This window comes from Podarcis muralis, chromosome 18 (genome assembly GCF_964188315.1).
Source record: "Podarcis muralis chromosome 18, rPodMur119.hap1.1, whole genome shotgun sequence".
Lineage (NCBI taxonomy): Eukaryota > Metazoa > Chordata > Lepidosauria > Squamata > Lacertidae > Podarcis > Podarcis muralis.
This window is the reverse complement of record NC_135672.1, coordinates 4,147,482-4,173,609: the sequence shown is the minus strand read 5'-3', so window position 1 is coordinate 4,173,609 and position 26,128 is coordinate 4,147,482. Positions and strand designations below refer to the sequence as shown.

At 47.2% G+C, this 26,128-nt stretch overlaps 2 protein-coding genes across 4 annotated transcripts; one reads left to right on the top strand and one right to left on the bottom strand.

The window, feature by feature from the left end:
* Nucleotides 1–1,498: 1,498 nt before the first annotated feature.
* On the bottom strand, nt 1,499–16,952 carry LOC114588249 (uncharacterized). Of its 3 annotated transcripts, XM_077922046.1 has the most exons (7): nt 16,502–16,952; nt 8,377–8,584; nt 6,646–6,813; nt 6,330–6,494; nt 5,900–6,136; nt 4,692–4,939; nt 1,499–3,827 (listed from the first exon to the last, which is right to left on the bottom strand). In XM_077922046.1, exons 2-5 carry the CDS (start codon nt 8,401–8,403, stop codon nt 6,068–6,070), a joined length of 429 nt encoding a protein of 142 aa, XP_077778172.1. In that variant the 5' UTR covers nt 8,404–8,584; nt 16,502–16,952; the 3' UTR covers nt 1,499–3,827; nt 4,692–4,939; nt 5,900–6,067. The 3 variants fall into 3 exon arrangements, with proteins under 3 accessions (XP_077778172.1, XP_028569134.2, XP_077778171.1); XM_028713301.2 differs by lacking the exon at nt 5,900–6,136; XM_077922045.1 differs by lacking the exons at nt 5,900–6,136; nt 16,502–16,952 and adding an exon at nt 10,749–11,421.
* A 31-nt stretch (nt 16,953–16,983) lies between these two features.
* Nucleotides 16,984–25,900, top strand: OAZ1 (ornithine decarboxylase antizyme 1). The gene is given in 6 exon segments (XM_028713307.2): nt 16,984–17,234; nt 23,795–23,852; nt 23,854–23,940; nt 24,114–24,286; nt 25,146–25,231; nt 25,367–25,900. Coding segments are annotated over 6 exon segments (660 nt in total). The 5' UTR covers nt 16,984–17,109; the 3' UTR covers nt 25,498–25,900.
* Nucleotides 25,901–26,128: the final 228 nt, after the last annotated feature.

Genomic DNA, 26,128 nt, shown 5'->3' with positions numbered 1-26,128 from the left:
TATTTCTTTTTTCTTTTATATACTTTATTGGAAGATGAAAATAATGTATGTAGTTGTAAGTGCACATGGTAAAAAAAGATGTGAAAAAGGGGGGTAAGAAAAGAAAAATAACATTCAAATACAATACCAAAATAAAAACCCATCGGAAACAATGTATAAACATTACCAGATTGTTATTCTTCAATCTATTATTTATATATATATATATATTCTTTGTCCATGGAGTTTTCTTGGCAGGGATACTGGAGTGGATCCATGGAAGTGATCCATGATGCTGTTGAATTCTGGTGCTGGAGGAGACTCTTGAGAGTCCCATGGACTGCAAGAAGATCAAACGCATCCATTCTGAAGGAAATCAGCCCTGAGTGCTCACTGGAAGGACAGATCCTGAAGCTGAGGCTCCAATACTTTGGCCACCTCATGAGAAGAGAAGACTCCCTGGAAAAGATCCTGATGTTGGGAAAGATGGAGGGCGCAAGGAGAAGGGGACGGCAGAGGACGAGATGGTGGGACAGTGTTCTCAAAGCTACCAGCATGAGTTTGACCAAACTGCGGGAGGCAGTGGAAGACAGGAGGGCCTGGCGTGCTCTGGTCCATGGGGTCACAAAGAGGCGGACACGACTAAACGACTAAACAACAAATATTCTTTACTGACGAGAAAAAGCAATGTGTATATAATTGTAAGTGTACAGGGTAAAATATGATGTGAAAAAGGGGGAAAGGAAAAGGAAGAAAAAAAGAAAAGAACCCCATATACAATATAATTCAAACTTCAAAACAAAACAAAAGCCACCAAATTAAAATTATTCTAAAACCAGGTAACAACTCCTAAAAGCAATTGGGGTTAGAGTTAGATATAAGCAGCAGCAGTATCACCACCCAGGACAACGATCAGTCACACATTTGGTTTCATGGTGTTAAAACCAGGAATGGGGCAAAAATCCCAAGTCCTCACCACAGCCTCAAACTAAGGCCAGGACAATGACCACTGACACAGGCACCACACATACACAACAGCAAAGAGGTTCAGAAAAGTAGCAATAAGGAGATACCATGTACCGTATGGTTTCCTCTGACTATCCAATACAGAATCAAGTAATCTCCAAAATTATTTTGCTGACCAGAGGGACCCGCGGGGAGTGGCACCCCGACGAGCTGGGCAGAGGAGTGAATCCACACCCCAGGATTTTTCCTTATCAATTGTTTAATACAGAAATTTCAGTTTGGGTAACAAATGCCTTTTAAAAACAGAGGAGGGGCTGCATGCTTCGAAGACGGTGCCTGGAGTGAGAGGCCTGTTAGGCCAGGTGTGATTCCCTTGAACATCAGTGGGAATGTGCCCAGTTTAGGGTCCCACACTTTAAAGGAGGATAGGGACAAACTGGAACAGGTGGGGAACAGTCTAGGTTGGAAGGGAGTGGACATGTTTAGCCTGGCCGGGGTAAAAGATGCCCTGTTTGCGGGCAGAAGTCCTCCACCCATGCAAACCACCCCCCAATCTTCACATCTACAAGGTTAACACAAGCCTGCCAGGGTGCCCAGTTGGTGGTGACCCAGGACGGACACCAACGTGACTCTGGCATGTCCCGTTTCAAGGAGGAACTGGGAGGCCTGTTTGAGAACTGGAATGTTTCTGTTCCAACCTCTCCTTTCCTAAAAGTAATCAACGGGTTCCCCCCCTTCTTTTTGGCTTGGGAGTTCCAGTGAGTTGTGGCTACAAAATCCCCAAGGGTCACTCCTTACAAGTCTGCAGCTGTTTGACAGCTGGGTGGACCAGAAGCAGCCCTGAAAGGGCCTCAGTCCTTCCATGAGCAAGTTGCTCGCTTGGAGCAGTCTCTGGCGCTGCAGTCTCTGGCCTGCTTTTCCTTGATGGCTCCTCCTCTGGCCAAGACACTTGTCAAGGAGCTGTCAGGTGAGCACAGGCCAATCACGGGGCAGGAAAGAACGTGAGGCATGGAATGCAATGAGCTTTGATGCGCAGGAGAGTTCTTCTGGCTCGACTTGCTCTCGCTGGAGACTCGAGTTCCCCTGCCCTAGTTCCACTGCCACTAGCTCTCTGGGTGCCTCCAGGACAAAGAGAGTTCGGATTCGGGGAGGTGCCCAGCAGGGCTCATAGTAGTGGCTTGGAAGGGCAGGAAGTAAACAAAAATACAGTCTAGTGGTGATACAATTGAATGAGTGGTTTTTTTTAAAAAAGATATTTCTCTTAGATTGCTGTTGGTTCAGTTTTTATTTTGTAAGTTGTCTGTTTGCATGTGTTTCCAGATGCACAGGAAGAGTATCCCTCCCACAGATGGGCAGGGACCCCATGGCAGCCCTCTGGCACCAGTGGCCAACCTAAGCAGGAACTGTCTCCAGAAGAGGAAGCAAGGGGGTGCGGAGCAGGAGCAGGCCAGGCACAAGGGGGTCGTGCCAGGGCTTTACGCTACCAAATGCCTGGTTTAAACAAGGATGCTTTAAAATTTCTCCTGGAAACTAATAGCGAGGGAGATGGATGCACCTCGTTAGTGAGGGCGGCTCACAAACAGGAAGCCGCCGCCAAAGAGGCCCTGTCTAGGGGCACCACCAACTGGGCACCCTGGCAGCCTTATATTAACTTTGGGGATGGGGAGGGTGGAGGACTTCTGCCCGCAAGCGGGGCATCTTTTACCCCGGCCAGGCTAAGCATGTCCACTCCCAACCTAGACTGTTCCCCACCCGTTCCAGTTTGTCCCTATCCTCCTTTAAGGTGTGGCACCCTAAACTGGGCACATTCCCACTGCAGTTCAAGGAAATCACACCTGGCCTAAAAGGCCTCTGATTCCAGGCACTGTCTTTGAAGCATGCAGCTCCTCCTCTGTTTTTTAAAAGGCATTTGTTACCAACAAACAGCTATGACCCCATCCCATCCGCGGCTCCCAAGCTGCCGAAAAGAAGGCGCAAGGGGGCACAGCTCACCCCCTCTGTATTTTAATGTTTGAAATGGTTTTGTTTCATATATATAATTTTTTTCAAAAACTTAATTAAAAAATTAGATATAGAGACAAAGCTGGAAAAAGAGTCCACAGTGGAGGTCATCTGCTCGGAGTTGCACCTCAGTCAAGGCACCATCTTTGAAGGATGCAGCCCCTCCTGTTTTTTAAAAGGCTGTATTGTATTGGCCAGTATTGGCCGGCTACCCTCCCCCTTCTTTCAGCAGCTTGAGAGCCGCGGTCGGGAGGGGTGCCATTGTCCCGCACACCCTTGTGGCAGCATCCTGGGCGGGGTGATAGGGCGCTCTCCATTCTGGGCTTGGAAGGCAAGGCCAATTTTTGTAAGGTCGCAAATATAAGCCACACTTTTAACTTTTCCCGGGCAGAATTTGGGGGGAAGGTGTGTCTTATATTCGGGCCAATAGGGTAATTTCTACATTAAACAATGAAAACCCATGTGTGACCGATCGTGCGCCACAACTTCTTTCTGCAGGTTCCTGGGTGGTGCTGCTGCTGCTGATATCTCCTTTTTTGATATAAAGGCCGGCCAGTTCCTCCTGGAAGCAACGACATGCCGGGGACACATTGGCTGTGGGTGGACGCGACTGCGGTGCTGGCCAATCCACCGTCTCAGCCACCTGGCCAGAGGCCTGCTCCCCACTTGCGCTCCACTGCTGGCTGGGTTGCACCAATGCCGATGGGGCGGTGCTTTCCTGAAGACCTTCCGGACCTAGGAGACGAGGGAACAGAGACCGAGGTGTGAGGGGTCGTGTGGGGCTCTGATGGAGTGCCGGGAGTCTCCTTGACTGAGGTGCGGCTCCGAGCAGATGACTCCCGCTGGGGACTCTTTATTCCGCTTTCCGTCTCTAGCCCGATCTGCAAGAAAAGCAAACAAGTCACATGCAGATTCTGGGAAACTGCCATGATCATTACGAATTAATTAATTAATTGGGGGGGCCAGCTGGGGAATGCCAAAGAGAAGAAAAATCAGAGCCCAGGGAGTGGGGGTGGGACGGCAGCCAGTAGTCAGAGGGAGAAGACTGGGAAGAGGAGGTGTCTTAAGCTGGAGAGGTAACAGGGCTTAGTGAGCGGGGAGAGTCTGTGGCAGAGAGAAATCCACAATAGAGGCAGAAGCTGCAGCGGGAGAGTGGGATGAGGGAGGCCAAGAGGCAGAGATGAGTCCGGCTGGGGAAGACTCGCGATTGTCTCTCCCTCATGCTGCAACAAGCTTGCCTCCCTCCTGTCTCCCAGAATAAGGAGAGGCATGAAAAGGGCAGGGCAGAGGTTGACTGCACGCAGGTTCAGACTCCAATTGCTTGAGAAAAAGCCCTGGGGGGCCCCTGGGGGGCAGTGGACTTTCAGCCTCGGCAGCTGATTTTCACGGAGTAAGACGGAGGAATAAGCTGCCCTAGGCCTGACACTCCACAGGTCTGTGGAGATTGTGTTTTTTGCTAATAGTTAACTCCGTCTTTGAACTGTGTGATTACTGACCGGCACTCTGCCGCAACACATATGTACATACGTAGGCGCCTTGTTCTAGGTCAACACCTATTGTCCATCTAGACCAGCTATGCCTACTCTGATTGGCCGTGGCTCTCCAGGGTCTGAAGTTAAGACTTTCCTGATCCCTTTAACTAGAGATCCTGGGGAATCAAACGTGGGACCTCCTGCCCTTCAAAGCCATTGCGCTACGAGCCCTGCTGGGCACCTCCCAGAATCCAAACTCACATTGCACCCCACCTGTTTCGCATCTCTAGCAGCCTCCATACTGTAAGAACAAACATTGACAGCTTCCGCCTCCTTCTCTAGGCTGGGCAGAGAGAGCTGGTTCTGCAGCTGTGACTTCAGTCTTCTGCGGTCTTCTCCTTCTCTGAGCATCCTTGGTGCTTCCTCTTCTGAGTACCCTTCTTGCTCATATTGGCCACTGGTGGTGGAGGGCTGCCGTGAGGTCCCTGCCCATCTGCAGGAGGGGTAATCTTCCTGTCCACCTGGAAACACATACAAACAGACAACTTGCAAAATAAATACTGAACCAAAAGCAACCTAAGAGAAATATCTTTTTTTTTAAAAAAAAAACACTCACTCAATTGTATCACCAAGAGCCTGCATTTTTGTTTACCTCCTGCCCTTCCAAGCCACTACCATTGCCTCCTTGATATTGCAGCACACACTGAGGGCTCCTGCCTCCTCCTCCGGGCTGGGGGGCAGAGAGCACTGGTTTTGCAGCCGCGGCTGCAGCTCCACTGCTGTGGCCTGCTCATGCTCCGTCTCTGAGCCCCCTTTGTGCTTCCTCTTTTGGGGACACCTCCTGCTCCCGTTGGCTGCTGGCAGAGGCGACGGAGGGCTGTCGTGGGTTCCCTGCCCCTCTGCGAGAGGGATATTCTTCCTGCCCAGCCTGAGGCCCTCACTCTCTTTGTCCTGGAGGCACCCAGAGGGCTCAGGTTGTACTTGTGCAAATAAAACCATGTACCCTGAAGACACCACACTCTCCACTGACCTTCAGTCCAAAGAAACTGAACCTACGTAAGCACCTGGAACCCTGGGAGGTTGGGGCATGCACATCCGCATCTCTGCATTTATTTGTGGATGGGTGGAAACCATAATTGTGAAGCAAGAAATGAAATCATTCTCTCTCTTTTTTTGATCTAATAAGTAACGACCTTGTATTAGTTCTCAGTCCTACTTAATGTGGAGCGATGGGTTATGTTTCTATTTAAATTTCAGTCCTTATTCCTAAACGCATTGGGAGCTTGTATCCTGCTTGGGGGTTCCCCCTTTGGGCATCTGGCTGGACACAGTGAGAACAGGATTCCGGACTAGGGGCGCCATTGGCATGGGTGACTGTTTTTTCCCTTCTTGAAACATAGCAACCCTAGTTAAGGGGCCACCGCCTCCGACGTATGAGCGTCTTCTGCCCCTTTTAAGGCCACCCAAGCCTGCCCACTCACCACTTCTAGTGGCAGGCAGTTCCTAGGACTGAATCCCTATGCGCTTCTGGCGTTATTCACTCTTGGCTGTAGGTGTTCTTCTGTGTTGCCTCCAGGTGGAAGTCACAGCCCCTCCACAGCATCCCTGGCCGAATTATTGTGGGGCTATTATTATTATTATTATTATTATTATTTGTCTGCTAATATCTTCCGGGGTGATGCCAGGTCGCTCCTGGAAGGACCCCTCTTATCCTGAAGCTGTGGGACAAAAACAATGCAAAAATAGCAACGTGAAGAAGTTTGAAGGACAGAGCAGGCCAAGATGTCCTCAAAGGGTCTCTATTTCCTAAATATCTCATAGGAAAGATCTGCCTAGTCCAGCCTCATTTTTCTCACATTGTATAGCCAGATATTTCAACTGGAGATTGGCCACCAGAGACTTGCCACGTACCCCCTTGAGGTGTCCAGAGTCCCCCAAGGTGTTGCTCTTGTAGGCTTCGTAGTCTAAGCTCAGGGGGCTGTCCGGGCCGGCGTCTCTCTGGGGTGCGAGGAGATTCTTCCCATTTGGGGTCCTCTTGCACACAACCTCAGAGTTGTCGATATCCATTTTGGGGAACTGCGGAGGAAGAGGGAGAAGCCCCGTCAGCAGCGCTGGGAAGGGGGGAAGAGACTTCCCAGAATCCACTGCAACCTGGCCTGACCCGGCAATGCTGTCCTTCGTCTTCCCTGCCTGGGCTTCCCTCCTCCTCTGTCTGCCACATACAGACCTCCTTGAGATCTCTGAAGTCCCCCAAGGTGTTGCTCTCATAGGCTTCGTAGTCTAAGCTCAGGGGGCTGTCCCGGCCGGCGTCTCTCGGGGGGGGGGCAAGGGAATTCTTCCCATTTGGGGTCCTCCTGCACACAACCTCAGAGTCACCAACATCCATTTTGGGGAACTGCGGAGGAAGAGGGAAAAGCTCTGTGAGCAGCGCTAGGAAGAGGGGAGAGAACTTCTGCCTGCAAGCGGGGCATCTTTTACCCCGGTCAGGTTAACATATGCTCTCTCTTCCAACCTTTCCTCATTGGACTGTTCCCCACCCATTCCAGTTTGTCCCTATCCTTCTTTAGAGAGCCAGTGTGGTGTAGTCTTGTAATCTGGGGAACCGGGTTCGCTTCCTCGCTCCTCCACCTGCAGCTGCTGGGTGACCTTGGGCCAGTCACACTTCTCTGAAGTCTCTCAGCCCCACTCACCTCACAGAGTGTTTGTTGTGGGGGAGGAAGGGAAAGGAGAATGTTAGCCGCTTTGAGACTCCTTAAAAGGAGTGAAAGGCGGGATATCAAATCCAAATCCAAACTCTTTAAAGTGTGGGACCCACAACTGGGCACATTCCCACTGATGTGCAAGGAAATCACACCTGGCCTAACAGGCCTCTCATTCCAGGCACCATCTTCGAAGGATTCAGCTCCTCCTGTTTTTTAAAAGGCGTTTGTTACCCAAAGTGTAATTTCTATTTCTATATCAGACACGTCCAACCCACCGATCCAGATTGCTCTGTCGATCAGGGGGTTGATCTTGGTGGATCGCGGGCCCAAGGCAGCCCGAGCACAGCACTCTCCTCAATAGCCAGAAAGACAATGACTCCAAAGCCGGGCACGAAAGAGCTCCGCACCCCAGCTGGTTTGGAGAGAGAGAGAGAGAGAGAGAGAGAGAGAGAGAGAGAGAGAGAGAGATGTGCTGGGGGGGGGAGAGGATGGAGGTGAGAAGGAGCTGGGTCTCTGAAGAGGGAAGGTAGGATCAAGACCAGCAACAGCATCACCTCTGCGGGGGTGGAGGGAGGGAGGGGAAGAAGACAGGATCGGCATTGCCCGCCCACCCTGTCCCCTTGTGGGAAGCAGCCAGCGCCCACCTGCACACCCTGCTCCCATCACTGTCCCCTTGAGGGAAGCAGCCAGTGCCCACCTGCCCACCCTACACCCACCATGCATTGTCTCCCCCTCATGCTACGACCAGCTTGCCTCCCTCCTGTCTCCCAGAACAAGGAGAGGCATGAAAAGGGCAGAGCAGAGGTTGACTTCACGCAGGTTCAGACTCCAATTGCTTGAGAAAAAGCACTGGGGGGCAGTGGACTTTCAGCCTCGGCAGCTGATTTTCACGGAGTAAGACGGAGGAATAAGCTGCTCTAGGCCTGACACTCCACAGGTCTGTGGAGATTGTGTTTTTTGCTAATAAAGAGTTAACTCCGTCTTTGAACTGTGTGATTACTGACCGGCACTCTGCTGCAACACATATGTACATACGTACATATGTACTTGTTCCAGGTCAACACCTATTGTCCATCTAGACCAGCTATGCCTACTCTGATTGGCCGTGGCTCTCCAGGGTCTGAAGTTAAGACTTTCCTGATCCCTTTAACTAGAGATCCTGTGGAATCAAACGTGGGACCTCCTGCCCTTCAAAGCCATTGAGCTATGAGCCCTGCTGGGCACCTCCCAGAATCCAAACTCACATTGCACCCTACCTGTTTCGCATCTCTAGCAGCCTCCATGCTGTAAGAACAAACATTGATGGCTCCTGCCTCCTTCTCTAGGCTGGGCAGAGAGAGCTGGTCCTGCTCATCTGACCATCAAAGAGGTTTCTTCTTTTTTTTGCACTTCCATGCTTTGATTGGCGAGGGAGGGCTGCTGTGGGGTCCCCGGCTTGCAGGAGAGGTACTCCTCCTTGTTCACCTGGAAACGCATGCAAACAGATAACTTACAAGATAAATACTGAACCAAAAGCAACCTAAAAAAATATCTCTTTTTTTAAAGACTGGATAAACCACTCATTCAATTGTATCACCACTTGACTGTATTGGTGTTTACCTCCTGCCCTTCCAAGCCACTACAATTGCCCTACCAGAAGTGCTGGGAACCTCAGAATCCGAACTCAAACCACACCCTACCTGCTTTGCATCTCCAGCAGCCTCCATGCTGTCAGAACAAACATTGACGGCTCCCGCCTGCTCCTCTGGGCTGGGCAGAGAGCGCTGGTCCTTATAAGTAACAACCTTGTATTAGTTCTCAGTCCTCCTTAATGTGGAGTGATGGGTTGTGCTTCTATTCAAATTCCAGTCCTCATTCCTAAATCGATTGGGAGCTTGGGTCCTGCTTTGGGTATTTGGCTGGACACAGCGAAAACAGTCAAGCCAGAGGCTCCTCCCAGCTCTGCCTTGCCCCGCCCAGTGGGCTGGACCATTCACCACTAAACCCCGCCCTGTCTCTACCCGCATTCCACCCCCCCCTTCACAACCTATTGTCTTCTCCCCGCCTCCTTTCACATCTGGATTGGCGCAGGCGGCCAACACTCTCGCGAGCGCCAGAGCTCGCCCCTCCCCTCCCCCTTACCCCACGCTGATTGGCCGAGACAGGGGCGTAAGGGGCGTGACCCGCCAGGACCAGCCCAGCGGGAGGCAAGGTGACAGAAGCAGCAGGAGGAAATTCACCCCCCAAAAAACTTAATGAACCAAGATAAAAAAAATCAGGTTTTGAACAGAAAACTTCTAAATTGCAAAATGAACCGTTGCAGTCAAATAAAAAAATTATATCGAAAAAGTACAACCTACTCCTTGAATGGGAACTGAAAGACGAAGTGATAAAAGAAACAACGATAAAGTGGTCACAAGATCTGGGCAAGACAAAACATTTAGATAGGCGGGGGAAATTATGGAGTGTTGACATAAATTTTACAGCTTGTTATTTGATAAAAGAAAATATAATGAAAATGCCCTGTGTATCTGAAGAAGTGTGCATGCACACGAAAGCTCATACCAAGAACTAACTTAGTTGGTCTTTAAGGTGCTACTGGAAGGAATTTTTTTGTTTTGACTAGGGCAGACCAACACGGCTACCTATCTGTAACTATAATGAAAATGTGTTATCGCTGGTACCTCACCCCAGTAAAACTGGCAAAGATCTATTAAAAAAAAACTCCAAACCTTTGCTGGAGATGTAATGCTGAGGTGGGGACAATGTACCATATGTGGTGGGGGTGTAAGGTGATTAAACAATTTTGGACTATGATACATGAAGAGCTGAAAAGAATATTTAAGAGCACAATTCTCAAAAAGCCAGAAGCGTATCTGTTAGGCTTAATAACCAACGATATCCCCAAAGACAAAAGGAATATATTCCTCTATATCAGGGGTGGCCAACTCCCAAGAGACTGCAATCTACTCAAGAGTTAAAAACTGGCAGTGATCTGGGCAAAAATGTTGAGCTTTTTTTAGGGGTGCCAAAGTTATTATTCAGCTTCTTTGTGGGGAGCCAATGATCTACCACAGACGTCCAGTCTACTGATAGATCACAATCTACCTGTTGGACGTGCCTGCTCTATAGGACTGCAGCAGGTAGATTACTAGTGGGGGGAAACTGGAAAACGGGGGGAAAGCCAGAATTATTAGAATGGAGAATTAAGATCTGTAAATTTATGGAGATGGTAAAATTAACAGCATCAATCGGGGGAGCTCCAAGCAAAAAATTAATAGAGAGTGGGAGTGTGTAGTGATATATATGAAAAAAATTGGATATGGAAATTAATTTTAATATATACGTAAAAGGAAAGACTCGCAAGGGCACAAGATATGATTACAAAGGATATGACTATTAAGTATAAATGACTGCTAAGACAACAAGAAATAATAATACAAATGCCAATAAGATCACACACGGGTGAGGGGAAGTTGGGGGGGGGGAGAGAAGCATAGCTGTCAAGTTACAGATTTGAAAATAAGGGACCAGCAGCCTCGAAAATAAGGGATCAGCAGCCAAAATAAGGGATCAACAATTACTTTGATAAAATACATATTTTGTTGCATGCAAATGGCTTTAGATACCTATTAGGTGCATAAATTACCATATAGCTGTCAGGACTGGTCGTTGTCCTCTTCAGATCACCACCGAAACGCTTCTTGTTCTTTTATAAAACTTTTTATTGCGTATTAACAAAACATTCTTATAAGCAGTTCTTAACTCTTCTTCCTCAGAGTCCCTTCTTTCAGATACCTTCTGAGCTCTGCTTCTCCATGACCAGCCACTCTCCAAATGGCGAAGGCGCCTTTCCCTTCGCTTTCCTGCTCTTTTTCCTACCCTCCTGGCTAGAGCTGGCTTGTATCTCCCCTCCTCCGAATCTGAGCTAGACCTGAACCCTGGCCTTTCCTGGGAACAGCCGGTCCCTCCCTGTTGTTCCTCTTGCTCCCTTCTATTGGACTCACTGCTCTCCTCCCCTCCTTGGGGAATGCTTTCTCCCTCTGATAAACTGAAAACCTCTAACTCTTCCCTGACACCAGCCTCGATGCAGCAATGGGCAGGAATGGTAAAAAAGTATTTTGGGGTTCCTGTTTCAATACACAAATATATGTGCATTGTGCACACATTACCTTATATACCATATTTTCCGTCTATAAGACGCCCCCATGTATAAGATGCCCCCTATTTTTGTGGCAACAACCAATCACCAATCCACCCTTGACACTATCAGTGTATAAGACGCCCCCTAATTTTTGACATTATTTTTTAGGAAAAAACCTAGTCTAGCACTCAGAAAAATACGGTACTTTATAATACCATTAAGCTATAAACATAAAGTTCCAAATGTAACTATATAGCATAACACTTAACTGTATATTCTTTTACATCTATAGATAAGCATTGTACTTTAAAAATGCGGGATCCAAATACATTTTAACCACTTCTAAATTTGCATTTTAACTAATTGCATTTCAAACAATTACAGCTTGTGGGCTTCCCATTGGGCATCTGGTTGGAACCAAGGTTGCAGGTTTGATTCCCATATGGGGCAACTCGCAGGGGGTTGGAATAGATGACCCTCAGAGTCCCTTCCAATGCTAAAATTCTGTTTCTTGATGGGCTGTTGGCTGGACCCAGCAGACTGTGTTTATGCTGCACAATGAGCCCACCCACAGAAAAACCACACTAGTCTGGAGCGAGATTTCTCCCCACCCACCACTCCCACTCTTTGCAAAGATGCATTGCTTTCCCCTGTCTATACAGATTGAGCCTGACCGTGCCGTCACCGCCAGATTGGAGTTGGAGCCCAAACATCTGGATGGCACCAGGCTGACAAAGGATGGTCCGCACCCAAACCTGGGTTTCCAGCTGTTTTTGGACTACAATTCCCATCCCTAGGTAGCATGCCCCGTGGTCAGGGATGATGGGAATTGTAGTCCAAAACAAAAAAAAGTCCTCTCCTCCATGAATTCATCCAAATCTCCTTTAAAGTCATCGAAGTTGGTGGTACCTGTAGGAGGGAGTTCCATAGTTGTGCGCCTTTTGTTGCTAACTTCCTTACCGGTCACGATCATTCATAACATCTCAACGTCCGCTCGTTTTGCATCACCGGGATTAGCTGATCTCAGGCCGGCAGAATGGTGCTTCCATGTTTTGAGGGCAGATCTCTCTCTCGTCCTGTTCTCTTTTCTTCTTCCAGGAAGGGACGCCCTGTAGAATTAGCTGATCCCACTTAATCTCTCTGTTATAGTGCAGCTGATCCACATTATGAAGGACTGAGTGCGCCACACTGGCCTGTTATTGCAACCCACAGTGTCTCCGGGAAATGCGTTGTCCGAGCAAGCAGATGCCTGCGTTGTATGTGCTTTATCAGGAATGCACCGGGGCTCGCATTCCGCGTGCCTAAACACTTATCTTCCAAATGTGCACGTTAGGCAGTTCATGTATGGAAAGCACTGATGCTGGTGTTTAATTATTCCATTTCTCCATCAAGTAGCTGAGCAATAGGCCGGTTCGTTCCATGTACGATTATTTAATATATATTTTATTTCAAATTTTTCAAAGTATAGAATCATAGAATCATAGAGTTGGAATAGACCACAAGGGCCATCGAGTCCAACCCCCTGCCAAGCAGGAAACACCATCAGAGCACTCCTGACATATGGTTGTCAAGCCTCTGCTTAAAGACCTCCAAAGAAGGAGACTCCACCACACTCCTTGGCAGCCAATTCCACTGTCGAACAGCTCTTACTGTCAGGAAGTTCTTCCTAATGTTTAGGTGGAATCTTCTTTCTTGTAGTTTGGATCCATTGCTCCGTGTCCGCTTCTCTGGAGCAGCAGAAAACAACCTTTCTCCCTCCTCTATATGACATCCTTTTATATATTTGAACATGGCTATCATATCACCCCTTAACCTCCTCTTCTCCAGGCTAAACATGCCCAGCTCCCTTAGCCGTTCCTCATAAGGCATCGTTTCCAGGCCTTTGACCATTTTGGTTGCCCTCCTCTGGACACGTTCCAGTTTGTCAGTGTCCTTCTTGAACTGTGGTACCCAGAACTGGACACAGTACTCCAGGTGAGGTCTGACCACAGCAGAAAACAGTGGCACTATTACTTCCCTTGATCTAAATGCTATACTCCTATTGATGCAGCCCAGACTTGCATTGGCAAAGTACATATTTGATATCCTCCATCCCAGGGTTTCCTTATTTCCCCTTACAGTATCTTGCTGCGTATCATACCTAACAGCCCTCTTCAACTTAGCTTAATATCTAAATTGTTTTTCACTGCTGTTCACAGTTTGAATCCTACTTGCAAATTTATCTATTATATTTCTGCAAATATTCTATGAAAGGCTTCCACTCCTCCCTTAACACTGATGCCTCCTGGTCTCTAATTTTTGTTGCCAGACTTGCCAACTCCACATATAACTCAGCCGTAGAGCATCTCTTTTGTAGGCATGGAATCCTGAGTTCAAACCTTGAGCTCCCCTGCGAAGCGGAGCCGCTGCCAGCCAGTGTAGGAAATACTGAATGAGATGCACCAATAATCTGACTCAGCATTAAGCAGCTGAATAAACTGGCCAAGATGTACAAGACTGTATCAAGTAAATTTTGGAAACGCTGAAGCGTCATTTCTTCATATGCAGCGGACTTGTAAAAAAGTGGCAGGCTTTTGGGAAATGATAAACAATGAATTGAAGAAGATGTTTGAAATAGTTCCCCCCCCCCAAAAAGCTTGAAACATTTGATTTTTGGAATAATAGAGGAAGAGGTCCCGAAATTTGGTTAAATTGTTTGTGTATGTTTCCACTGCAGCCAGAAATGAAAAGAAGAAGTAGTTCCGACAAAAGAGGAGTGGACGTTAAAACGATTGTACTGTATGGAGATGGTGAAACTGACGGCAAAAATAAGAGACCTAAAAGACAAAATGTTTGTGGAAGAGTGGAGATCCTTTTCGGACTATCTGAGAAAATATTATACTCAAATGAAATCGCAGGCATGGCTGGAAATATGAGAAAAAGGAATGAGAATGATAAAGGAATATAATGTACGATATGAGCTGCACCAATGATCTGACCCAATATTAAAAGCAGCTAAATTGTGTTTAAGAGGTCCTTATTCCCCTCAGTGAGCTATAGTTTTCCTGAGAAGAGGGATTGATAGTTAAATCTTCTGGGAACTGTAGCTCTGTGCAAATAGAGAGTTGCCTGGCAACTCTCAGCAATCCTTGTTGTTGTTTAGTCGTGTCTGACTCTGGACCAGAGCACGCCAGGCACTCTTGTTTTCCACTGCCTCCTGCAGTTTGGTCAAACTCATGCTTGTAACTTTGAGAACACTGTCCCACCATCTTGTCCTCTGCCGTCCCCTTCTCCTGGCTCCCTCCATCTTTCCCAGCATCAGGGTCTTTTCCAGGGAGTCTTCTCATGAGGTGGCCAAAGTCTTGGAGCCTCAGCTTCAGGATCTGTCCTTCCAGTGAGCACCCAGGGCTGATTTCCTTCAGAATGGATGCATTGGATCTTCTTGCAGTTCATGGGACTCTCCAGAGTCTCCTCCAGCACCAGAATTCAAAAGCATCCATTCTTGGGCGATCAGCCTTCTTAATGGTCCAGCTCTCACTTCCATACATCTCTACTGGGAAAACCAGAGCTTTAACTATATGGACTTTTGTCGGCAAGGTGATGTCTCTGCTTTTTAAGATGCTGTCTAGGTTTGTCATTGCTTTTCTCCCAAGAAGAAGGCGTCTTTTAATTTCGTGGCTGCTGTCACCATCTGCAGTGATCATGGAGCCCAAGAAAGTAAAATCTCTCACTGCCTCCATTTCTTCCCCTTCTATTTGCCAGGAGGTGATGGGACCAGTGGCCATGATCTTCGGGGTTTTTTGAATTTGAGCAATCCTTAGCAAACTACAGTTCCCAGGATCCTTTGCTGGAGGGAGGAGGCCATGACTGTTTAAAGTGGTGTGATAATGCTTTTAAATGTATAGTGCAGACGGGGCTAAAGATTAAAATATGTCGACGTCTGGATGGCATTGCCTAACCAAAAGCGGTTCAAGCGGGCACCAAAAAAGCTCAGCCTGGTGTCAAGAGGCAGGGAGTTCCAAAGCCTAGGTGCCTCCACACTGAAAGATTTATTTCCTATGACTGACGTGCACAATGATAGCAGAATACAGCCACAAAGAAAATAACAACCCCATACCAGTATGGAGGTTCCCTTTATTTAATTCAGTGTTGGCTGTTCTTTTCCCCCCTTCCTTTTTTAATGTTATGATTTTATGATTTTGCAGTGTTTAAATGTCTTCATCGTACACCAACCTGAGTGCTTCCTGCCCCCACAATAATTAGTTTGATGGTTTGATAAATCTATTTTTTAGAACTAAATAAATGTACGGTTAAGGGTCAAGGGATTTTTAAATCTGAAAAAGCTTCTTTCGTGGGGGTTGTGTGTGTTCTATATGGGTTTATCAATGTAACCACAGGGAATTGAATAATAATAATAATAATAATAATAATAATAATAATAATAATAATAATAATATTCCATACATGGTCGAGGTAACTGGGGCTGCATCCAGTGAAGAGGAAACCCATTGAAATGAATGGGCCTAGCCGTGTGCATTGTCTCTATGTAAGCCCCACTGAATTCAGTGGAGCTTACTTCTGAGTAAACATGTTTAGGATTTTGCTGTTAAGTTGCATACAACCATCATCATCATCATTAACCGGCCTTCATCAAGAGATCCCCAGGGCAGTTCACATAATAAAATACAAGTCAAAACACAAGTGAATAATTAAATTAAAACAATGAAACAGTAACTCCCCCCTTCCCACAGATACATTTAAAAGGCTGTAGGATATTAATCAGCCAATATAATATAACATAATCTGTTACAGAAAATGTGATAAAAGGGGGATAAAATGAGGGGTTTTTTGTTCGTGCCTTGAGGAGCTATTCTATGAGGAAAAGAGAAAAGACGGGAGGGGAATCCACATTTTAAGAAATTATCTGTGGAAAATTATTCTTCATGAGAAATATTTGTTTTATGGCAATCCTGTGGATTAAATGGGTTTCTCAGCGTTCATGTGTGATTATTTCAAAAGTATTTGTTTTTATTTCAGCTGAGGCGATTTATGAGCGTCTGAGGAGAATGTTTTCTAGGAAGGAGTTTGTGGATATTTAATATTTATATTTGTTTTACCTAATGAATAAAACTTTATATTATTCAATAACGAGCTATTTATTTATGAGGGAATAGTAATAAGAGCCCCCCCTCGCGCTTCCACATCTGCGCATGCGCAACTTACCTCAGCTCACCGAGGCGCTGCCCCCTCCATCTCTCTCTCTCTCATTTTCAACTTACTTCAAGAATGCCACCGTCTCAGCCAATCGAATCGCCAAGATCATCTGCCTCGGCCAATTAGAGAAGTCCGCTTCAGCACGGCTCCGCCTTGCCTCTTTTATGCGCGTTTGTGTGAAAGTATTCGGCGAGCTGCCAATCATCTTAACCCGCCTCCTTCCTTTTCTGCGCCGCGGCCCCTCAGCCAATCAGGAAAGCCCTTCACGGCGAGTGGGGGAGGGGAAAGAAAATATTGTTTACCTCAGAGAGGAAAAACGGTAAAGATGAAAAAAGAGGTGGAACAGGGAGGGGGAGGAGAAGTGGGCGTGGCCTTGCCCTTATTTGCGGAGGAGTGGGCGGGGCAACCCAACTTATGCTAGAAGGTAGACGCGGCCTTTGCTCCCATAGGCGTAAAACGCGCGAAGTGGGCGTGGCCATAAGGCCCCCGGACTCCGCCCACCACTACATAAAGGCGGCTGTCGGAACGTTCCGGTCCGCCATTTTGTGCAGCCGAAGGGAGAAGGAGGAAGGGAAGCAGCTGCCGCGAGGGGGAGCCGAGAAGGAGGAGGAGGAGGAGGAGGCGGCGGGGGGAAAGACCCGACCGGGGGTTCGGCGAACAGGGGGCGGCCCGGATGGTGAAATCCTCCCTGCAGCGGATCCTCAACAGTCACTGCTTCGCCCGCGAGAAGGAAGGAAATAAAAAGACCCACGTCCCCGCCGACATGCCCGCCCTGCCCGCCAGCGCCGCTTTGAGGAGGTGAGGAGGCGGAGGAAAAGAGAAAGAGAACCCCCCCCCCAAGCAGGCGCCTCGCTTCGCCTGACGGGCCGCGGCCTTGTCGCGCAGGCCACGCCCTGTAAGCCACGCCCCTCCGCACGAAGGGCCCGAGGTGGGCTGGGTTTGCTTTGGCCACGCCCCTCCCTTTTTCTCCATGACCCTCTTTTCTCCCACTAGCACCTCATACATAAAAATACCTGTGTGTATGTATACGTGTGTGTGTGTGTGTGTGTGTGTGTGTGTATATATATATATGTGTGTGTGTGTGTGTGTATATATATATATATACACACACACACACACACACACACACACAAATACATATACATATATATGTGTGTGTGTATAGGGAGAGGATAGAGATAAAGTAGAACATATAGGGGGACTAGAGATGAAACTATACTTTGAAAAAGGGAGGAGGCTCTAGAGCTTTTTTTAAAAAAAAGACAGGAATAAGAAAGGGGGAAGATATTCAAGTAGTTCTGAAAAAGGAAGGGGCTGGAAATGTAAAAGTACTTCAAAAACGAAGGAAAACCCGTGTTTTCCCCTCCCCCTTTTTTCTCCACCGCCCCCAGCACCCCATTTTTAAAGAAATATTTTGGGGGGGGGGCTTTATCTGGCATAGGGATGGAGGGGCACTGCCGAGAAAAATATGTTTAATGCGATATACGAAAGGTTTAAAACGCAGAGGGGGCTAGAGATTTTTTTTAAGTGGGAGGGGAATTGGAATGACCAAACTATCTTGAATAGAGAATAAGAGATGTTTTAAAAGCGATGTGATTTAGTAAGGGAGGAACAGTTTTAAAAACTAGGAGCTAGCTAAAGATATATAAAATGCCCTGAACATAATTTAGCTATAAGGCAGCATTTGTGTTTGTTTAGGGACATGTTTAGGTTTCAGCTTCTGCCTGGTTAGGTTCTGTGGGTGATCTTTTTCCTAACACCTCTCAAAGTTCTCTATTCAGTGGGGCCTTGCGGTTTGCCTAGGTGCCTCATAGCTAAATTATGTTCAGAGTTAGGGTGGAGGGGGGAAAGTGCTAGGTTTAAGCCTGGGGTTCTTTAAAAAATAATAATTGTGCATGGTGGTGAAGTGTCTCTTCGGTGCCTTACACTGCCAACTATACCTCATTGACAACCACTACTCATATACTGAGTGAGGGGAGAGTGAGCGTCACCTTTGTTCATTACAGAACTCAAAAATCTGTATCCATAGGGAGGAAGGGCAGAGTGAGAACCCACTTCTGTTAATTAAGAAACGACCCAAATTGTTTGTTGCTCTTTCACACACAACCCAACACACACTTATAGCACCATCGTTTAGGAAGAAAGGCGCCAATTTTAAAGGTGGAAGGGGAAGAATGTGAGCCTCATCCTTGTTCTTTTGGGAAGTTCAAGTTTGTCCTTCCACTTTCTGCTGCCCGTACACCTACTTGGCAGCCAACACTTAGAGGAAAGTTCCTACCTATATATATTTGCAGGGAATGAGACTTTATTTGATTACACGGGACAAAATAAAATTTTATCAACCACGTGCCTTTGTGTAAAATGACAATTGGCCACCAGGCACTGAACACTCCACAAAGGAGGAGAAGAGAAGAAGTCTCTTCCTAAATAGTATGAAGGGACAGATGAAGCAAAACCCATATCTGATCATTGTGGGGGAAGGATGTGGGGTCTTCCCTCTCCACTGCCTGCCCCAGAGTGAGGCAGAAGCATCTGCTCCCTAGGAAAGAATGAGATTCTGCTCTCATTTGTTGCAGACGAGGTCATTGGTTACATGAGAGACCTTCCCCTGATCCAGACAAAAAAAATAATCCTCTTTTTATCATTAGGGGAAAGGCTTCATCCCTCCCTTGAGACGCAAGACATATTTAGACACCTTACTCAGTATAAGTTTCAGGGAAATGAGTGACATCATAAAGGAAAAACTTCCACTCTTCCCTATCAAAACCTTGGGAGCCTTTTGTGAAAACAGTTACGTGCAGGGATGCATAAAAGTTGAGCACCTGCCTAATCCTTGTGGAGAGATATTTATGACCCCTTTGTCAATCACGGGGAAGGCAGTGGTTCTACCTTTGTTTAGGGAAATCTACATTAATGAAACACACAGAATTGTAGAGTTGGAAGGGGCCGCTAGAGTCATCCAGTCCAACCCCCTGCAATGCAGGAATCTTCTGCCTAATGTGGGGCTCAAACCCACTACCCTGAGATTAAAGAATCTCGTGCTGTAGCAACTTGAGCTTTCACACATATACCCATCTGACTTTTCTTTTCTTTTTTGTAGAATATCCTATGTATTCATACAGCAAAGGCAAATCTTCAGCAGTGCAAGTTTTCTCACTGATGTGCATTGTTAAAATAACCACATTTAAACAGTTCTTCCAAGTGGATATGTATAACACTAGGGTCCCAAGTAGAGGGAAGCCCCGTTCGATACATAGAAAGTGCGTGTAAAAAGAAAACAAGTGTCTATACTACATAATCTAAATCAGATTTCACCAACCTAGTACCCTCCACACCTTTTGGGCTGCAATGACCAGTGGCAGTCCTGGCTGGCGCTTATGGGAGATGGAAGTTCAAAACCTGTGGAGGGCACCAGGTTTAGTAAAAACCTCCTCTAGATTTCCCATGTCACTGAATTCAGAAATGGGACCACCTTTTAGAAAAGGGGTGGGGGCTTTAAACAATATTTGAAGTGGGGACAAATTCACACGGCAAGCACTTAATTCACTCTTGCCAGCAGTAGGGCTTAATAATGCCTTATCCTCCACTTTTGATCATGTTAGAAGAAGCACCTCAAACTGAGCATTATTAAGATGTAACTGTCCGCCTCTGGGAGAGTGGGGAGTTTCCTAGCTGTTGTCATCTGGGTGTGGCTTGCCCTGAACTTCCTTTCTTAGTGCCATTAGAGATGACATGGGGCCTTGGCCAACTGCACCTTCCCAGAACTGGCGGAGGACCCACTTCCCCTTCCCCCAAACCCATCACTTCATCTGTCTGCTAAGATCTGCAGGTGCACACTTTATTGGCACTACCTAGGAAGGGATGTTCCTTCGAGAATGAGAAATGGGGGTGGAAGTGTCAGGTGCAAGAGAATGCTGGAGACATCGGGTGACACTTGCATCCCTTTAACCCTCTAATAGCCCTTCCTCACTTGCCTTGCCCTTCTTCATGAGCTCAGAAGAGATGGTTGTAGCCCTTGCCAGAGCCATTGCAAAGAAGCTTCTCTGTAGTCGCCCATGCCTCAGCTCCCTTTTCTCAAATCTCAGTGCAAAAGTAGCAGCTGATCCAAGAATGTTTTTTTTTAAAAGAAATCTGTTTCTCTGGGAAAGACATCTTGTTTTCACCAAGCCAGGGGTGGGAAATTGGATCTCTGACCTGCTTTAAGCAAGGTCCGGGCTTTTTTTTACATGTAATACTTTACACTGTGGCCCTGTTCCCTACATAATTAAAAGGTACAGGCCATATTCCTTTCCTGCTCTGGGATTTGGACCTCTGAAGCATAGTGTACAAGGCATATACAGTGGTACCTCTACTTACGCACACCTCTGGTTACGTATCCTTCAGGATACGCATGCGGCAAACCCGGAAGTATTTTTCCGAGTTTCGTTGCATGCACAGAAGTGCTCTGTCGCGCCATGCACATGTGCAGAACAGGCACCTCTGGTTGCAAAAACCTCTGAATCCGACCAGAGCTCCGGAATAGATCCCACCCGCAACCGGAGGTACCGCTGTAACTGAATGCTGTGGCAGTGGTTGCCTTCGTGTTCTTCCTGACACCACATGCCTAAAACCCTGTTGCAGAGAGCCCTGTTTAGACTAACCTGCTCCCAACATGGTGTCTTCCTTGTCCTTAGCCATTGGCCAGGCTGGCTTAAGTATGCAGTAGGACTTGGTAGTGTAAACTTGAGTCATCCTGTCAACTATCCTTCGGGGGTGGGGGCTTGAATCAGACCACTATTTCTCAGAACAGCCCTGGCGGTGCACTCAATATGAGTGGGGTAGCTAGGCGCTGTGAGAAAATCAGTACCAGCCTTGTGTGCCCTGTGGTGCTGTTGAAATGACCTCAGAACACAATGCAGGGGGGTTTGAGTTAAAGGCAAATGCTTTTGCAGGGAGTTGAGGCTGGAATAGTCTCCCTTCTCTTGCTTTGAATCCTCTCGGTTCAACAGTGGGTGTTGAATTTACAAAGCAAGAGTGCATAATTTGGATCCGCAGACAGGTGAGGCACAGCCAACCTATCTTTCAAGTGATTCTCCTACTCAAGAGCACCCAAGACATCCATGCTTGCTCAGATCCAGGCCCGCAGGAGCCTGCCTTAGTTAGGTGATCCATGGGGAACTGGCAATTGGTCCCCCACCAGTGGATTGCAGTCTTGGTTACACTGAATAGAAACAGTTGTCTTTAGATAAGCTGCTTGGGCTTCCTGCGTAACAGGGCCGATTCCTTGGCAGACTGCAAGGATAGAGGGGTGTTGAACCCTGGGCGTAATGTCTGCTTAAGGAGAGGGCTGAGTTCATGATGGAAAACACAAAGGGTGGTAGATCTTGAACACTAGAATGGACCTTTTTCTGTGGTGGCTCCCCGTTTCTGGAATGCTCTCCCCAGAGAAGTTCTCTTGGCAATCCTTTATCTTTAGGCACCAGGTAAAAACTGTCCTCTGTAACCAGGCCTTTAACTATCTGTGGCCTTTTAGAAGAGGGTGGGGCGTTTTTAATGTATTGCAGAGTTGGAAGGGATCCCCAAGGGTCATCTAGCCCAACCCCCTGCAATGCAGGAATCTCAGATAAAGCACTCGTGACAGATGGGCATCCAACCTCTGCTTAAAAACCTCCAAGGAAGGAGATTTGATTTGAGTGTACCTATGTGGCGTTTATTATTTGTCCATTTGGTTGTATGCCATTTTGGGTTGCCCCAAGCAAGATAAAGCAACTGCCAAATTTAATTTTTTAAAAAAATGCCCTGTGGTTTCCTGCCTGGAACCATTCTCCCACTCATCCAAACTGAAACAGCACAGAGCATTGTAAGACGATGGAGTTAGTAACTGGGTGTTGGGCCTATGGCATCAAACCAGAAATCGCAATAGCAAATGTACATGGAAAAGGCGCCCTTAATGAGTAGATACAGTGGTACCTCGGGTTACATACGCTTCAGGTTACAGACTCCGCTAACCCATAAATAGTGCTTCAGGTTAAGAACTTTGCTTCAGGATGAGAACAGAAATTGTGTTCCAGCGGCACGGCAGCAGCGGGAGGCCCCATTAGCTAAAGTGGTGCTTCAGATTAAGAACAGTTTCAGGTTAAGTACAGACCTCCGGAATGAATTAAGTACTTAACCCGAGGTAGCACTATACTGTCTGTCAGAAGACCTTAAAAGAAGTCAGAAACCATTGTAACCCGGAGCAGCATTTTTCTGCGCCTCAGATGACTCAGTCATTCCCCCCTCCCTCCACATTTGAGCAACCTTGAGCCCAGCTTGTGTGGCTGATGGGGGAATAAAATAAATCGGATTGTTGTGCAATCCTTTGAGCAAAGCACTGCATATCGCGTTAAGGGATTAGTGGGGCGGCTGTTTCTTTTTTGGCTGTTCAAAATGGTGGATGGCAGGGCTTCCTCTCCACCCCTTGTTTATACTGTTTTGCAAATGGCTGCTGGCAGGATGGTTGTGAGAATTTCCCTGAGGGGAACCTTGATCTGCTTCATCTGCTGAGGTGACGCATCCAGTGAGAGCCTGCAGGGTGAAGGATGGTGCAGAGGGAGGGGCTAAGCGGGACAGCGATTATCATCACCCGCTGTTGATGTTAAAAAGGAGACGGAGCTCATTCAATTCAGCTGGCTTGCTGTTGACATAGCACTGTACGTGAATGCTGCGCGGCTAGCTTGCTTCAGCTGTGCGGGACATTTAAATGGCAGCTTAGAAATTCAGAAATAGTGAATTTTTTGCAGCTGCAAGTTCCATTCTTAACGTGTGGATGCCTGCCCCTTTATTTTTCTGTTTTTAAATGGCAGTTCTCCAATTTAGCTTGCAGGCTTGCTGCTCCCAGTATTAAATTCCCAGTAGAAAGAAACAAAACATATTATGGATTAATGAAGTTTTATGTATTTTATTGCAACCAGTAAAGGGGAAAGGAAAGGGCTTCCAGTTCTATAGAATGTGAGTGCAGCAAGAGGCTAATAGGGAATGAACATGTTTGTGGGCTGATGGGGCAATAGAGTGGGATTCCTCTCCCCGGCCCCTGCCTGCTTCATGGGTTGGAGCTCCCATTAACTCTGAAAACTTAAGCAACTCCCCAGAGAATAGCAGATAGCAAAACAGCAGGCTTGAATATCAGTGGAGTGCATCCAGATTGTTTTGTGCGTTAGCATTCAACAGACACAAGTGTGACATTTGCATGATTCTTGGAGTTGGAAGCAATTTGGGGGTGTGTGTTAATTTTTGGGAGGCTTGTTCAAACTTGGAGCTCATGCTACTAGTCCATAAGAAATTCTGATGTCCTCCCTAGGTGTGCAACCCTAACCGCTTTCCCCCTCCCTTTTTCTCAGTTCCAGAGTGTCCTTCAGTTGCTGTAGTAACCTGGGTCCGGGGCCTCGGTGGTGCTCCTGATGCCCCTCACCCACCCCTGAAGATCCCAGGTGGGCGAGGGAATTGTCAGAGGGATCACAATCTTTCAGCTAACTTATTTTATTCCGTAAGTATGCTTGTGCTCTGCACGTGTGGGGTTAATCCCTGCATATTTTAAGGGTTTTAGAGATTAGGCTGAGATGTGTCCTTTAACTTCAGTGGGTCTACTCTGAGCGGGACTCAGTAGATTTCTCCACAGCCATAAGCAGATAAAAAAACACACCTTTCTGTTTCCTTTAGGATAATCGGCTGAATGTAACAGAAGAGATAACACCCAATAACAGGACGAGAATCCTGAATGTCCAGTCCAGGCTTACGGATGCCAAACACATCAGCTGGAAAGCTGTGTTGAACAATAACAACTTGTACATCGAAATTCCCAATGGCGCTCTGCCTGAAGGGAGCAAGGACAGGTAAAGGGCGGAAGGAGTTCAGGTGTGCCTCGGTTGTTGTCATGGTTGGAGTGGGGCGAGGGAGGCCGCCAGCAAATTTATAGCTCTGGTCAAGTCTCGTTCTTGAATCTGTGGCTTTTACAGAACTGCCCTTGGGGTCTATCCTTCATACACCTCGGTGTTGTGTGGTGTGCTTTACACACTGATTAGGCCGGTTCACAGCGGATGAGTGGTCTTATCTGCTGACAATTGGCTGCTATGGCTAAGTGGACCCTTTGTGTTTGCAGACTGTGTGCTGCTGCAGGGGGGAGTTTGATGTCTTTCAGACAGTGCTGATGGGCTTCCTAGAGGCATCTAATTGGCCACTGGGGATCAGGTGGTGCTGGTGGCGCAACAGGGATAGGCTGAGGCTGTTCAAATACTAGGTGCCCCCCCTCCCCTTTACAGGAGAATGGAGGAATTTCTCCTCATTAAATTGGTCCTGGGGAACCTGCACTATTCTACTTTTGTACCTACTAAGTACATACATGTTTCCTGCTTTTCCACAGAGGTGGTGTGGGGCTTCAAAAAAGAGAGGCCTGTGTGTAACGGGAAAGGAATGCAGTCCAGGTTCTTCTGAGTTCCCACACGTGCATCTTAATTCCTAAAACCAGTTCTTGACAGTAGCATTGCGGGGCAGAGGCCATCTTGGGTAATTTCTGTAGTCCGTTCAGCCCCAGGAGATTATTAAGCTATAAATGGCAGCTGCTGGCTCCTTAAGGAGCTTCTGCTGCTTTTCCTCTGCCCAAATCAAAACCGCGGTTGCATAAAATACTTCTTGAGCAGGGAGGTGGAAAACAAGAGTTTTCACTTGCTTCCTGTTCTTTCCCCCCACCTCCAGTTTTGCAGTTCTTCTTGAGTTTGCTGAAGAACAACTTCAAGTGGACCATGTCTTCATTTGCTTCCACAAGAATAGAGACGACAGAGGTAAGAGTTGGTGGCTGGGTGTGCGTGCGAGGAACCCGTGTCACCTCCTCGGAGGCATGGGTGGGAGATGGGGGGCAAAGGGGGTGTTTAATTTCGTCTGGGGAACTCACCCTACATCTCTTCTCTCCCCGGCAGCCTCGCTGCTCCGTACTTTCAGCTTCTTGGGCTTTGAGATTGTGAGACCCGGGCATGCCCTTGTCCCCAAGAGACCCGATGCTTGCTTCATGGCGTACACCTTCGAACGAGACTCTTCCGAAGAAGACTAGATTGCAGTGTTTGCCTTGTTAGAGCTTTTCTCTCTCTCGTTTTCTCTTTGTCAAAGATGAATCTGTAGAAATTTTGTCAACATCTTTAAATGACCCGTAGCGCACAAGCGCCGGGGGAAAAAAGAAAGAAAGAAAGATGACTTGTTCCTTTGTACGAATTATTTGTGACAGGCTGCTCTGGTGGTGGTGGTGGTGTGGGGGGAAAGATGTTGAAAATTTCCACCTTTTTGTCATCTGTTTTTTTTCTCTCTCCTGGATTTGTCCGCATGTTGTGATTGTGCAAAGAAAAAAAATAAATGCTCACTCCAAATTAGCAGTATATTTCTTGGAAGTTTAATATTGTGTGTTTGTGATACTGAAGTATTTGCTTTTAATTCTAAATAAAAGTTTATATTTTACTTTATTGCTAGTTTTAATGTTTAATAACAGTTGGTATGTTCGGCTAGGAAGGGGTTTTTTAGCCTGGACTTTGAGAGCAGCAGTGAGGCATGTTGGGTTCTCGGCTCCTCTCATTCCTAGCTAGTGTGGTGGAGGCAGGTGGCAGTTGTAGTTCAGCAACATCGAGAAAAGCGGTGGGTGGGTGTTCCCTAGCTTTGCTGACGAGATCATGACGTCGGTCCTACTGTGAAGG